This window comes from Paroedura picta, chromosome 7, assembly GCF_049243985.1.
Source record: "Paroedura picta isolate Pp20150507F chromosome 7, Ppicta_v3.0, whole genome shotgun sequence".
NCBI classification, from domain to species: domain Eukaryota; kingdom Metazoa; phylum Chordata; class Lepidosauria; order Squamata; family Gekkonidae; genus Paroedura; species Paroedura picta.
This window is the reverse complement of record NC_135375.1, coordinates 20,575,945-20,591,014: the sequence shown is the minus strand read 5'-3', so window position 1 is coordinate 20,591,014 and position 15,070 is coordinate 20,575,945. Positions and strand designations below refer to the sequence as shown.

General features: G+C 39.0%; 1 protein-coding gene across 5 annotated transcripts in view; it reads right to left on the bottom strand.

The window, feature by feature from the left end:
- The window catches only part of NIPBL (NIPBL cohesin loading factor), a 142,991-nt gene that overhangs the window by 58,019 nt on the left and 69,902 nt on the right, over positions 1-15,070 (bottom strand). For 4 of the 5 annotated variants that reach the window (XM_077346991.1, XM_077346989.1, XM_077346988.1 and 1 more), the window contains 5 exons: positions 14,492-14,591; positions 12,557-12,708; positions 10,804-10,964; positions 10,378-10,471; positions 3,437-4,069 (listed from right to left, as the gene is read on the bottom strand). In XM_077346991.1, coding sequence (XP_077203106.1) covers positions 3,437-4,069; positions 10,378-10,471; positions 10,804-10,964; positions 12,557-12,708; positions 14,492-14,591 — 1,140 coding nt within the window. The remainder of the gene's footprint in view (positions 1-3,436; positions 4,070-10,377; positions 10,472-10,803; positions 10,965-12,556; positions 12,709-14,491; positions 14,592-15,070) is intronic. The other variant, XM_077346992.1, reaches the window with a different exon arrangement.

The following is a 15,070-nucleotide window of genomic DNA, read 5'->3' as shown; positions in this document are numbered from 1 at the left end:
AATCTACAGCCTCAATATTATGCTGAAGTCATACTGTCTAGAGCTAGGCAGTAGACACCTCATACTCACATACTATTCTCCCACATGTAACTTCATGCTTTATTTCTTCTGAAGCCTTCCTGTCTGAGATAACTTTGAATTTCAACCTATCGCTGGAAGCTGAGCATGTCTTTCTAGACCACCTGGGAGGGCCCACATCCAGCCTGTGTGAGGCAGCTGCACTGGTTGCCAGTTGCTGTCTGGATCTGGTTCAGGGTTCTGGTTTTAACCTTTAAGGCCTTATGCGGGTTGGGACCCACATACCCGAGGGATCGCCTATTGCCCTATTCCCCCTGCAGGGCCTTACACTCTGTGGGTGAAAATTTACTGGTCGTTCCCGGTCCCAGGGAAGCGCGCCTAGCCTCGACCTGGTGGAATGAGCTCCCAGGAGAGCTACAGGCCCTACAGGACCTTTCGGCGTTCCATAGGGCCTGCAAAATGGAGCTCTTCTGCCAGGTCTATGGTTGAGGCTCGGGTCGGCTAAGGAAGATCAATGCCCCCCCCCCCCGGTGTGAGTAGTAAACCGATCTCTTTCCACGCCCCTCCGGTAGTGGGGATGTGGTTCCATCATGTTCTGTGATTTATGACTTTAAATGGGGGTTTAAATCGGTTTTATTGGACATTGTAACCCGCCAAGAGCTGGCTTCGGAAGTGACAGGAAATAAATTTAATAATAATAATAATTATTATTATTATAGGTAAATCTACTGACCACCCTTGTTCGAGGTTGTTAATAAATGTACTGAACAGCAGTAGCTACCTCACAAACATCTGCAGAATGCTGATATTTGCCCATGTTGATGTTGATACAAACTCTTCTTCTGGACACAAGATTTACAATCAACTACTCACACTTACAGTACTTTTTTCCAGACCATGTTTCCTATATATGTGCTTCTGCAATGCAGATATATTTTTAAAAAAATTCTCCAATGCTATTAAACTTGGTGAGGTGAGTGACAAATAAGGCAATTGGGTCCAGCATTACTTGTATTTAAGAAAATTATGTTAGATGCTAAGATTTTCTGAGGTTCTTTAAACATGAATTAAAACGTTACAAACGTTTTTGGGCCACATATTGTAAGAATCTAAACCCTCAAAAGAATCAAGAATAAAATCATATGCTACCAAAATAGCAGTATTTTCTACTCAGAAAAAAACTTTCCTGTATTTAATAATTGACAAAAGGCCAAGATAGTGGCTAGAACTGAAATAAACACAAACAGTGTTATGCTTGCAGAAAAGGGCTTCCTTGTCTCTTTTGTCCAGCTGTACTGTAGCAAAAGCTGTTTGTACAGAAAGAATCCTTAAGGACTGAGGTGGTTTGTAGTATTGGGGGAGAGGAGGGGAGCTGAAGATACAAAGGAAATCCATGGAAGCCACACACACTCCTCACACTTAAACAAAAGCAGGGGGTAGGAATCAAGCTAGGGGTATCAGGAAACAGTTCACCATTGTTCCATATACTGCTGCTAAAAAGAAGATTCAATGCTTTTTAAAAACATAAGAATGCACATCATCCATGCATATGGATGTTTATAAGGAACGTATCTATTTATTATTTATTTATTCATTACATTTTTACCCCGCCACTCCCACAAGGGTTCGTGGCGGCTAACAGATATAAAAACCCCAATACATAAAAACCCTCAAAAAAACCTGTAACAATTTAAGAATCCCAAATAACCCATCCCCTTAAAAACCCTCCGTTCGGCGGCAAAAAAACATCTCAATACTAGTTACTAAACCTTGGGGTGGACAGAGGGGCTGATCTTTCCCTTTAATCCGCTCTTAATAGCCAAGGGCTAATGGCATCTAAGTATGGTTCCTTAGCACAAATATTAGATCTCCAGAAGAAAGAAAACCCAGTAACCTTGCATACACTGAAGCAGCACTGGCACTTCTATCACACCTAAGCCAGAGAGCCAGTTTGGTGTAGTGGTTAGGAGTCCGGACTTCTAATCTGGCATGCTGGGTTCGATTCTGCGCTCCCCCACATGCAACCAGCTGGGTGACCTTGGGCTTGCCACGGCACTGATAAAACTGTTCTGACCGAGCAGTGATATCAGGGCTCTCTCAGCCTCACCCACCTCACAGGGTGTCTGTTGTGGGGAGAGGAATGGGAAGGCGACTGTAAGCCGCTTTGAGCCTCCTTCGGGTAGGGAAAAGCGGCATATAAGAACCAACTCTTCTTCTTCTTCTTCTAATGGAATATATGTATGGGATGCTCATTCCCCCCCTCCCCACACACACACAACAGGTCTGCTGTGGATTGCTCCATTGAGCCTGGCATCAAGGACACCTGCTTTTCTACCTGCTGATACCTAGCCATTCTAAAGATTTCTCTCCTGCAGTAAGGCATCCCTCCCTGTGGCCCAGTCCCCACTGCTCCTCATCACCAGAGTTTCAGAGGTTTTTAAGTATCCAGTCAGAGATAATGCACTTCCTATTAATATGTGGGTCCCAGTAAATAATCAGTCATGCTAGCTCCTGATACATACACATGTATGGCAGATACACACACACACACAAATATAAACACACACACATTCACACAGCAGAATCCTCCTCACCAGAAAAACACAAGATAAACAAACTGAACTCAAAATTCAATTTATGAAACTGTCTCATATGAAGAGAAAACACAGCTTTTTCTAATAAATGAAGCCAAGTATGAGCAGACAGCAGCTGTGCTGTATATATTACTATTTACTTACTGGTATAGCTGACTTAGTTAGTTACACAACCTACAAACTGGACAACGGCAGAAGTGACTGCAATGAGCCTTCAAAACAGAACATGGATTCAAGCAGCATTTGGAAAAACATTCATTCATTCATTCATTCATTCATTCATTCATTCATTCATTCATTCATTCATTCATTTTAATGGTATTCATGTCCAAAATACTTCATTACTTTGAAGTCATTTATCCTTTTGTATATCTATAAACAAATGACATGGAAATCCTGCCAAAAGCACTTAACTATAACATATAACTAAGACCACAAAGAAACTCTGTTACTAAAGAAGCAATAGGCACATCTAGATCTGTTTATTGAAGCATCACACAGTGCATATTGCAAACATTACTCCAATACTACAACTTCAAATATTCAATTATTTCTTGCTCTACTGTTGAAACCTTAAGTAACCAGCATTTCAAACAGTCCTAGCGTATCTTCCGTTTACTTAGAAAAATCATTACCTTTAACCATGCACATGAATGCAACCTACATTTCTCAAGAACTAAAAGCAGTCAGTCACACTACAGCTTTATTCAATAAAACTTTAGAAATAGCAAGTAGTGATCTTGTACTAAGAGTACGAAATAAATAGTTCACTTTTCGAGGACCCCTTTGAGAAAAACGTACATTAGCACACAATTTTTTTTTACCTTTGTCTTGCACTTCTTTTGAAAATCGCTCCCTTTCAATAGCTGATTCACGTTCTATCCGTTCAATTTCGGCCAATGCATCCAATTCTACTTCATCGTATGGCGTTATAGTTCCGTGTTGCGATACCTGTTGATGCATCTGTACCAAAGGATTTTGAGGTTGTTTTGCAGAAACTGAAGTGTTCGGTTGTAAAACAGGCACTTGTTGTGCCTGAAGGAATGCGGTTTGTTCATGCTGCGGCAAACACTGAGCAGCATTTAGTGGGCGATTAATATCCTGTGGAGTAACGGGTGTTTTAGAAGTCTGTCCTGGATACTGAACATTAAAAGAAATATCCCCTTCTGAAACATTACTGTTTTCCAAACCAGAAAGCATATCGTCCTGCTGGTCCATATCTGAAGATCTTACACGAGTGAGTCTTAATGTAAGTTTAGTAGAGTCCTTGGATGGAGAACTAATGATATCGTACATTGCAGCCTTTTCAGTCTGGTCTTTTTCATCCTTGCCTAACTTCATTTTCTTTTGTTTCTTTTGCTTTCTTTCTGGAGAATCTAATAATATGTCTGGGGGAACATCTCTAGGTGATGAGTAAGGTGGAGGCTGAGACTGAAGTATTAATGGTGGTCTTGATCCTAGAACAATAATTTAGAAAAACTGAACAGTTATGTTGGTTCACATTTATATAAATGCACACTAAAAATAATCTTTATTAAATCATTTGCATTTTTACAGAATTTTTCACATACATAATTGAAAAAAACTGAGTTCAGAGTAATCTCATAATCCTCATGAATACATAGTAGCTGCAATAGAAAATACTTCTACCGCTTATCAACTTGGCAATCCAAATCTAGCAAGAAAGTATCACTCTAAAAAGAGATGGAAACTATTTTGACACCAAGCAACTTAATGAGGCTAGGGCTTCCACTAGTAAAGGCTATTAATTAAAGCCCATCAAAGCTAGAACATATCCAGTTTACTGGAATCTAGAGATAAAACTACAGCAGCAGACAGGCAATATGCACAACAACACACACTCACACAGGATCACAAACATTCCCTGTTCTAAGATTTGCAAGAAGCCAAAATATACATCAGTTCAGAAATACTTCATGTGCAAGAAGAAAGTGATTTGGTTCTTTTAAAAGTATTAAATAGATCATTTGCTTTTGTTTCCAACTCCTTACATCGATTATCCACACGAGTCTCATATACTTTCTACAGCTGGAAACATTATTTTCTACTTATAAGCAGATGGAAGTGGTTTCTTTTGTCACATCATTACACTTATATGATGGTTTCGAACATTTCCCTTCATGCAACATGTTAAGAATCTCTATCAATGCCTTTCACAAGAAGAGGCAGAATGCTTGCTATTACGTCCCACCAGTAACAGTGCACCTTTTCACTGAGGAGTGAGGGAGAACATGAGTCCAAAGTTAATCAGGTTTATGCCATTTTAACTGAACACAAGTCACACTTCTATCTAAACAGGTGTCTAAAGAGACACACAGCAATGAGAAGCAAGCTCTTCCACTGAAGTAGAGAGGTGAGAAACTGGAATCTCACAACATGCTAACAAAGTACAGCAAACGAGAATTTGTATTAGAAACTGGAGAAAGTTTATAATGATATCCAAAAGCAACCACATTCATCAGCATCAATACACAGGCAGATTGTGTTCTGCAAAAAAACAAACACAAAAAAACCCCCCTAAGAAACTAACAGAAGTCATTCCAGAATTGAAATGCGGTTAAGGGGAAAAATCAAATTTGACATTAAAAGCAAAACGGTGTTTTCACCCCTGCCCTCACTGTTCATTCTTCCTGTCTTTTATACCCTGTCAGCTTTTTTTACTGCCATTTCCCTAGTCTCCAGCCAGTATCTTTGTGATGCTCTAAAACAGTTTAGTCCTGCATGAAATATGAACATCTGTCTTATCTGGAGCACTATTATTCTGATTCTTAACTAATGCTCTCAACGTTTTTATGCACAAGGGGTATGACTGCTTTCTGACATACCACCACAGAAAATGGGCTATTTCTTGATGCCTTCTTCAGTGACTCTGTATTTCAGAGAAGTGTAATTTATCCACACTGTTCCTCATTCCAAACGCAGACTGTATGGCAGTAGTCTGATTCTGACGTGTTGTGTTAAAATGTCTTTGGCTTCTCAGATCACATCGCCCAAAGTTAGTTTTGCATGGCCAATGGGAGGGGGTGAGCTATCTTCTGCTAATCTGCTAATATTTATAAACCAACAGTTAAATTTTATTTTTGCATTGCAGCTTTGGTGGTTTATTGTTTTTAGAAATATATTAGTGTATGACTAGACAGACTGTCAGGTACATTTAGCAAAAGTTAAAGGGGATACACACCAAGTAACAGCACTCAAATGACAAGTGAGTTCATTAGCAGGAAATATTTATCTTTATTAGGGATTTTTCTTTTATTCATTTTATTTAAAACATTTCTTAGCTGCCTTTCTCCCTTGCAGAACTCAAGGCAGCTTACAATATAAATAAAACATAAAAACACAATAGAAACAACACAATTATTATAAAACCATAAAAATCACAGTTTAAAAACTTCAATTAGGGCTGTCACTAATAAAAGTTAAACTGATCAAAATGCATTCCTAATTAAAACCATCTTCAATAGCCTTCTGATGATCAACAGTGAGGAGAAAAGGTGCACCTCCTTGGATAGGTTATTCCGTAATTCTGGGGCTGCCACATAAAAGGCCCTTTCCCATGTACCCACCAAATAAGCATCTTTAATTGGTGGAACACTCAAGAGAGCATCTTAATCCCCCAAAAGGAATATATGGGACCACGGGCTCTGCATCACTGAGCCACTTTGAGGCAGGAGTTTACCAACTGAACAAACTGAAATCAAACTATTTTCTTCCTCAAAATTTGTCAAAGGCAATATAACAGAATGCTTGCAATGCAGTTAAGCTGCCTAGAAAGGATGTTCAGTAACACAGTTTGATTGTATCTAGAAAAAGGAGGTGGAGGATAGTGCTTCCTTTCCATTAAAAAGCATAATTAAACTCAATCTGGGATGATAAGTGGTTGTCTCTTCTTCTTTTGCAGATGACTGTAGATTTTAGTAAAGTTGAGTTTGTGAGCAGGCGTCAGCTATTTTATAAGTGCGCTTTAGAAAGAAGCAGAAGTCTCTTTTTCCAGATATTTCACCAGGTATGATGATATACCTGAAAACTTCTCTGATGGATTTATCCTTAGCTAGGTATTTCACACAGAAGCTGACTCTCTTGTGAGTAGGAACGTGTTCTTAGGAATTCTGGTTTGCTTCTTGGGCCTCACCTTCATGGCTAGCCATTCAAGACATCCAACTATGGGGAGCTGCAGCTTGTTTGGTATCAGCAACTTTCATGTACAGAAACAATTCAAAGTTGAAAAGATTTACAGCTCCACTGAGAGTCGTTCCCACTAGTCAGGCAATAACTCTACAGCACTCTGATATACAGACTTCTTTTCCCTACCCTTTCCCAACAGGCATGAGAGTACTAAAGTTATCTTCTGTTAAGATGACTTTCCTTCATCTTTGAGACACTGTGGAGTCTCTACCGTTGAATTCAACTTCATTGGGATGCCTGGTTCCCTTCCTCATCCTCATCCACAAAAGACTGGCAACATGGTACACACCTTGGGATCCTAAGAATGTCAATCTTGCCACTACATGAGCTATTTCCACCAACTGAAGAAATGGTTCACTGTGGACAGTGCCTTCATTTTTCTTTCCCACTTTAGCCGAGAATGGTTCACAACTGGAAGGGACCCGTCAAGCCCTTACCTAGCATCCAGAATTGAATCCAAGGTCAATGAATGTTTCATCCTGCTGCATACTAGATTCCAAAACTTGTCAATTGTTCAGTACAAATGGGCCTTTATGTTGATTTTGTTTTGTGGAATCACTTATCACATGAGCTTGTTACCAAGATGTTCCAATGAGTATGTTGTCCAAAACCCAGCATGGATGGCCCCTAAATTATTTAGCTATAAAGTTGCTAGCTATTTTACTGCCTTCTTGAATCATAGAACTAACAACCCTTTCTTGAATACCTTGAAGGTAAAATGTAATAACTGAAGACTAGTGGCAAAGTTTAATTGTAGAAAGGAAAAAAAAATCCACCAGGTTCATTGGTTAGGGATTTATCTGCTATAAAACCAATGATAAAACACACCCTAGGCCTTGGTCTTAAGTTCAGTCTTAAAATACAGAATCCTGCCCTAATTTTTATTGTGAGAAAACTTTCTCACCATTCTTCATCTTCATCAAAAGTTACTGATCTTAGCTTTTGAAAAACTGCAGCCCCTATGCAGTTTTTACTAGATGCTTGGCAATTTTACTGAAGAAATCATAGAAGATTAGTAGTTTTGTAGCGTACAAACCTCACGCAGCTGATCCAGCATCAATGAAATATGAAACCTTGTACTTCATACAGGTTCAAATACCATAAAGAACTTGAACACTGAAGCTTGCTCTTCCTGCATCTACAGATGCAGAATAAATTGCTTGTGGTTCAAAAATGTTGAAGCATCCTCACACATCAGCGCAACACATACCAGTTTCCAACACAAATGAATGCTGAGCCAAACTTTTCCTTCCTTCCCTCATAACTCTCACCTGGGATCTCACTCACCTGATAATCAATCCATTATAACAACTAAGGCCATGTTTACCATGTTGAAATAGGTGTGTAAACAGTGGCTATCATTCTTTAGGCCAGAAAATCCAAGTGGTCCACCATGCATGTGCTCATGTGCTCTAATTTAGTTGGAGTGTGCAATAGAAATGTTGAACCCTTGTCACCAAGTGAGTTACAGCACAATTCTGAAATATCTGTGATTCTTTTAGACAGAATGCAAACTTGAAAAGGAAAAAACTGAAAGTGTATTTCAAGTACACTTCCAAGTACCATTTCATAATTCAAATTAAGACAACTGGGCTTTGATAGTGTAACTGGATGCATATTCAGGCACTGCAGAAAGCTGAAAATGACACACTTCAGCTATACATGTACTTCCATATGCCAGTATACTATGTGGACATCTGGCAAGATAAGAGTCATATTTGAATACTTAGTTATGGTAATTAGCTAATGATTACATAACCTTTTATGTCTATATTCTTGGATGTCGAAATAATCTGCCTTTTAAATAGCAAAACTACCACCAATATATCAACATCAGGTCTGAGTTAGTGAGTGTGACCAGTAACCAAAATGAAGCTTTGATTATCTATAGAAAAGCTGTCATCAAATTTCTGTTAAGGGCTTGACAAAAGTACTGAGATAATCATAAACCACTCAAAGCTTCCTTCTCTGTATACCACTTAGGACTGACTGGCCTTCCTCAACTGACTGGCCTTCCTCTTCTCTTCATGTCTCTGGTCGGCTTACAGCAGCTTCTTAATAGCTCACCAACATACCAAGCACAACAAAGGGGGCAAGAAAAGACGCATCCTTGATATCAGCTCTCCAGACACACAACACTCTTTCCTCAAAAGCTCAAAAGATTATATCTATGCATTTTGTTTAAATTGTTGCCACCGTCTACTCCAGAAAACAAGGCAAATAAGCATGTATTCTTGCTTACAAAACTCAGGAGCCACAATACTGCTGCAAAGCAGACCACAACTCTGCTTCTAACCATTAACAAGTGTTTTCATGTGGAAGAACAACAATGCCAATCATCTACTGCCTTGGCATACATTTGACACCAACCTGCCACACATACTATAGAAAGTAAAATTTCTATAGGTAATTTGTACTGAGTACACCCTTTGGTTCAACTGAGAATCTTCACATTGATGGTATTTACGAGGAACTGTCAAGCAGATTACTCATCCGTAACTTTGTAAATAGTCAGAAATAGATTTCTTTCCCACATATGTGACTTAAGAATTTATGCTATTACCAAGGGGGAAAAAAATTAAATCTAGCTGTTTCCCTACTTATCAATTATGCAGCTCAAGGATGACAAGCAAATGCTTTTCAAAAATACCCCTCATTTGTATGATGCTCAGTGACATCAGGCCATGCTGATGGAACTAGAATCACTGTTTGGGAGTTCCATCGGTTAGGATTTTGGAGGAATTGCAGCACAGTACAGTAGACTTGAAAAGCAGGTAACCTACCAGCCAATGGGCACACCTACCAGAACCTCAATACACCTCCTGTTTGCATGGCCTCCCTCAAACTACAAAATCCTAAAAGGGATCATCAGACAAATGACAGGACACCACACATGGCCTTGGGTCTACATTTTACTGCATGGATTACAAGTTTTTAAAAGGTAAGGGGAAGGATCATACAAGCTTTTCTGATGGTATAATAGGAAGTAGTGGCACCTTTTCACTGCAGAAAAGGCTACGCCGGATAATGCAACCTGTGAGGTGAGACTGCCAGGAAGAGGGGGGGGGGGATGCTGAGTGAGATCAGCCTTCTTTCTTCTTGTGTCAGAAGAAGAGCTAGGCAGGATCCAGCCCAAGGACAGCTATTGAGCTCAACTTCACACCTGCCTTACAAATAAAATTCCAATTCATGATTTTTGTAACAATGTAGAAATTCAGTGGAACAGATCCCATTTAATAATGCAACTTCATTTTATCTTATCGTACTTCAGATGACAAAGATGTAATTGTGAATTCGAATTATGCTAAACTTTTAAACGTCTGGTTAATGTAGTTTAACTTTTCATGTAGCCAAATAAAAATCCAGATTAGTAATTCTGAAGATACCACTTCAAACACCAAATAGGTTTTCATTCAGGAGACCAAAATGATGCTTTAATAATCAAAGAGTTTTCTAGTTGCATCTGAACTATCCACCTGTCCTGAACTTTGAGCAAATGTCTAGAGCTCTACATGTATGACAGAACTATAAAAATTGTATGACAGAACTATAAAAATACCTTTAGGTGTTCCATCACTTCCGGCAGGGGAGCACACTGATTGTGGAGACCTCAAGGGAAATGATGCAACGTTCCTTATTGAAGAATCTCCATCCTAGAATCATATTAGTCAACTGTTAGAAAAGAGCACTTCTGCAATTACTTTGTATCTTTTATATGAACAGGTGCATCATAAGCCAATGTCTCTGCAGCTCCTGTACTGTTCAGTCAAATAATTTATAAAACTGAGACTTGGGAAAACACCTGAGTTTAAACTTATAATAATGTGCAGAGAACTTTCATTTCTCTAAAATTAACAGACAATATGTACACCTCAGCACAGCAGCATTTAACCTCAGTGATCAGTAAATGCAGCTGAAAGACTAACTTCCGTGGAGGTATTTGAAAAATGAAATGCTAGCATTAAAATTGTAGTATATTACATACTTCACTGTTTATTCTGTGCACCATCTGTAGGTAGTCTTCACTGGAGCCATGTCTAGAATTATCAGTATGATGATTGGCTGAACTTCCAGACAACTGACTTGTAACCTTATTTTCATGTATATTCCTCATCCCACCTGAGACAATGGGACTGGATACTGAAGCTGAAATAAGATTAAAAGTGTTGAAAATGTTCAGTTTAATGTCTTTTAGTTTGAGCAAGCATATATTTCAGCAATGAATTTTAATGTATTTATTTAAGCATTTACAACTTCTTTCAGGAGTGGAATTGCTGCGCTTCAATCCTCAAGTACTCCTATGATTAAACAAGCATTGTTCCCAAATTTGAATTTTTGTGCCTAGCATGCCTGGTAGAAGAAGAGCTGGGTTTTATACACCGCTTTTCATTGCCTGAAGGTATCTAAAAGTAGCTTCCAATTGCCTTCCCTTCTTTTCCCCACAACAGGCACCTGTAAGGTAAGGCTGAGAGAGCTGAGAGGAACTGCTCTGTGAAAACAGCTCTAACAGGACTGTGACTAGCCCAAGGTCACCCAGCTGGCTGTGTGTAGAGGAAGAGTGGGGAACCAAACCTGGCTCTCCAGATTAGAAGCCACTGTTCTTAACTAGTACACCAAACTGGCTCTCACTCATACCCTCACTGTAAATCTTAAAATCATAAAGTCAGAAGGGGCCATAAAAACCAACCTCCTGCTCAATGCAGGATCAGCCTAAAGTATTCCTGAAAATTGTCCCACCATGATACGCAAATATACGAATAGTACAAGTCTATGTGTGTTGGCTCCTGTACAAACAACACATCCAACATGTGCACACTGAAGAGACCTTTAAGGCAAGCCAAGCATATGGGGGGAATTTAATCCTAATAATCTTTATAGTGTTGTTGTGAGTGATGATGCACAGAACTGTGACACTTCACTGACTAATGACAATGTTTCCAAAAAGGAAATCTAAGATGGAAATCTTTCAAATAGTTGTTTGGTTGATTAGTACAACCCTCAAATATTTCTTCTAGAAACAGACTCCAGTTAACATGCTGATTACAGTGTGAATCCGTGCAGATTACTCCAGTTTAGGACAATTTAACAGAAGAAAGTCTTGGATTTTAAGACACTCCTGAATTACATAAAAACCTCAATGACGCTTGAAACTTTTTTGCTCTGTGGTGAATGCAATGCTCAGAACTCAAGCAGATAACAAAAGCAGTTTACAGAAAAGTTTGTAAATACAAGTGTGTGTATGGACTGGGGAAGGGAGAGGTGGGACTCTCCGGAAAAGTTGCAAAAGTAAATCAGCACTCTGTTGCAGCATTTTTTTGTGCCTTGAACAATCTATTTATGTAGTAAAAGCAGTTTTCTTCACACTGAAATGGAGAGAGATGACTAGAACGGAAATGGTGTGATAAATTTCAGCCTGCAGGTTCTATTCAGATGTCACCAAAACTGTTTTAAACTATGGCACAAGCCCTACTCAGTCTAACAGCTGTGTGGAACAGATGAGTCTGACTGTCAGTGCCAGTTAACTCTATAGTTGTTTCTTTTCCCTGTGTCAAGAAAAAATTGTGATTGCAATCCTAAGGTCCCTCAACTAGTATAAAGTTTGTATATTTGCTGGATATCCTCCCTTACAAAAATATGACGTTCTGCTATGAGAGGCCACTACAATTATTACAGAGTACCAGAGGTGGATACAGCCTAACTTAAACTATACAGTGAAGACCCAAAAAGGTGGCATTTACCTTGCTGCATCTGTGGATGCGCCGTGTAACTTGGAGGGTGTGAATATGGCAAGTATCCTGCAGGGCTTTGAGGAGCATATGGACTAGGCACTGGGCTGTTTTGTGGTGCCATAAACCTGTTACCAGAACTTGATTGCGGTGGCACAAAGCGACTGAAAATAAAATCCAAAGAAATATGGATATGAAAACAAATGTAAACATTGCTTCCCTACAGTTACATGAACTAATTTCAAAACTAGAAATTATTTTATACAAGACACCAGCACAAATCATTGACTATGATTTCAATTCTGATTATGAGTTTTTTTGTGATTTTCTAAGTGAGGGTTTATACATGGCCTGTCAATATTCACATTTCAACAAATGGCAGATAGATGGCACATGTGTATGGACCGACTTTTGTCTGGACACCTTTTATAGATGCTTAAACTCTTGACTTTCCACCATTGTAATATATTTTTATTTATTTCTGTTTGGGAGTTGCAATTAAATAATAAAAAAATAATTAAAAAATTATCACCTCAAAATCATAACATTTTTAATAATGTTTAAGAATGTTATAATTATTTTGAACAATGTTTATATACCATCCTCCTTCTAAGGAGATTGAGGTAGCATGTATATGGGGCTGTTCCATTTTATTTTCACAAACCCCCTTTGAAGTAGGTTAGGCTGACAGCAATGGTGGTGCTGAACTCCCAGGCTCAGAATGTGTCCTCCATTGTCCTCCAAGACAGGGGTAGTCAAACAGTGGCAGGGGCTCATGGGAATCGTAGTCCATGGACATCTGGAGGACCACAGGTTGACAACCCTTGCTCCAAGATACTCAGTGGGGATGGAGAACATGACATGAGGAGGAAACGAAGGGTAGGAAGATGCCTGCCATTAGTTAAGTTTGTGGGAAGGGACTGGACAAAAGAGGAGGGTCACAGACCTCTGAAGGGTTAAGAGATTCAGACCTCACTGTGCTCCTAATGAAGTTCTTAAAATTACAACAGCCCATAAAAACCATAATAGTGAAATGGAAAAAATGATCTCTCTCTCTATCAGTAAAGCTACAACAATTTGGATTAGATCCTAATTAAATGATGAGAGTTGCCTATAGTTGCAAATGATAAGTATAAGGCCTTCCAATGAGAATCATTAAGAACCAGTATGTAATTGGTGGTGGAAAGTCTTACCAAGTTGGGCCAAATTATGGCAACCCTATAGGATTTTCAAGGCAAGAGGTGCCCACTGCCTGCCTCTGTGCAAAGATCCTGGACTTCCTTGGTGGTCACCTGTCCATGTTCTCACCAGTGCCAACCCTTCTTAGCTTCTGAGATCTGACAAGATCGCGCTAGCCTGAACCATTCAGGTCAGTTATTATATAGGAGCTCCTTATATAGGAGTATATAAGGAACTGTTTAAAGTTCTTTATATACATTACCCTAGTAATGCTTACAACAGCCTGATGAATATTATCCCATACCCCTACCAGTATATATCCCTATAGTTCACGATAAAGGGGAAGTAGAGAGATTTTATTTGTATCCAGAATTAACATGCTTAGAATTTATACTGCTCATTAATATTCATAATGGATTTGTACAAAACTCTCATAAATATGAGGGTTCCAGCTGATCTGTTAGCCAGAAATGCTGTGTCTTATACTGAGAGAGTAAAAAGTAGCGAAGAACAGTAAGAGCAATAAACTAATAGCATATTTACTATTATCCTCTCTAAATGTTATTGGACCTACTTTTGTGGCCATGTTATACCATAAATTGTACCAAGCTACTGCGTTTGAACATGTCTGTCTTAGTAAATGCCAAGACTGATGACACCAAACATACTCAAGTTAAAGCCAAAAACAACTGAAACAAGAATAAACTGAGCACATAGACCTACAGGAGAAAGCTCCAAACAAGATTATAACCTCATGTGACAAGTTACCTGGAAGGGCTATGAGAGATAGTGGTTTGCTGATAATTGGAAGATGCAGGACTACCGTGCATGGAATTCTGAGAAAGTTTGTACTGTGGCATCATCATTCCTAATAAATAAATATGTAAATAAGAGAGAGTTGTATAAGTCATATGCATATATTTTCTCATTGTTGATTTTAATTCTTTGTTCTGCTAGTGTCCCTAATTGTCATTTTATGGTGCTCTGTTTACAAAGAGTCATTATCCAGAAAAGATTTGGATAAAAGAAATATGATATAAGCATGTATTTGCAAGAACTGTGAAATCAATAGCTATCTGACTTGAATGAAAGATTTAACTGGGGATAAACCTCAGACAGATCTAGTTTACAAGTGCTTAAAATTTACTGCCGATACAATGCTCGGCTCTACAGAAAAACACATAGGTTGGATCCCACCACAATCCATCAGCAAAAGACACTGACACTTGAGGACCTTCTCCTTATTTTCCTTCATCTACTTTCTAAACATGGGGAACTATTCCCAGGGTCTCAACACTTCCATGGACTAACAACTACAGAGGTCAACGGTCGGGTTTTCTGCCACTT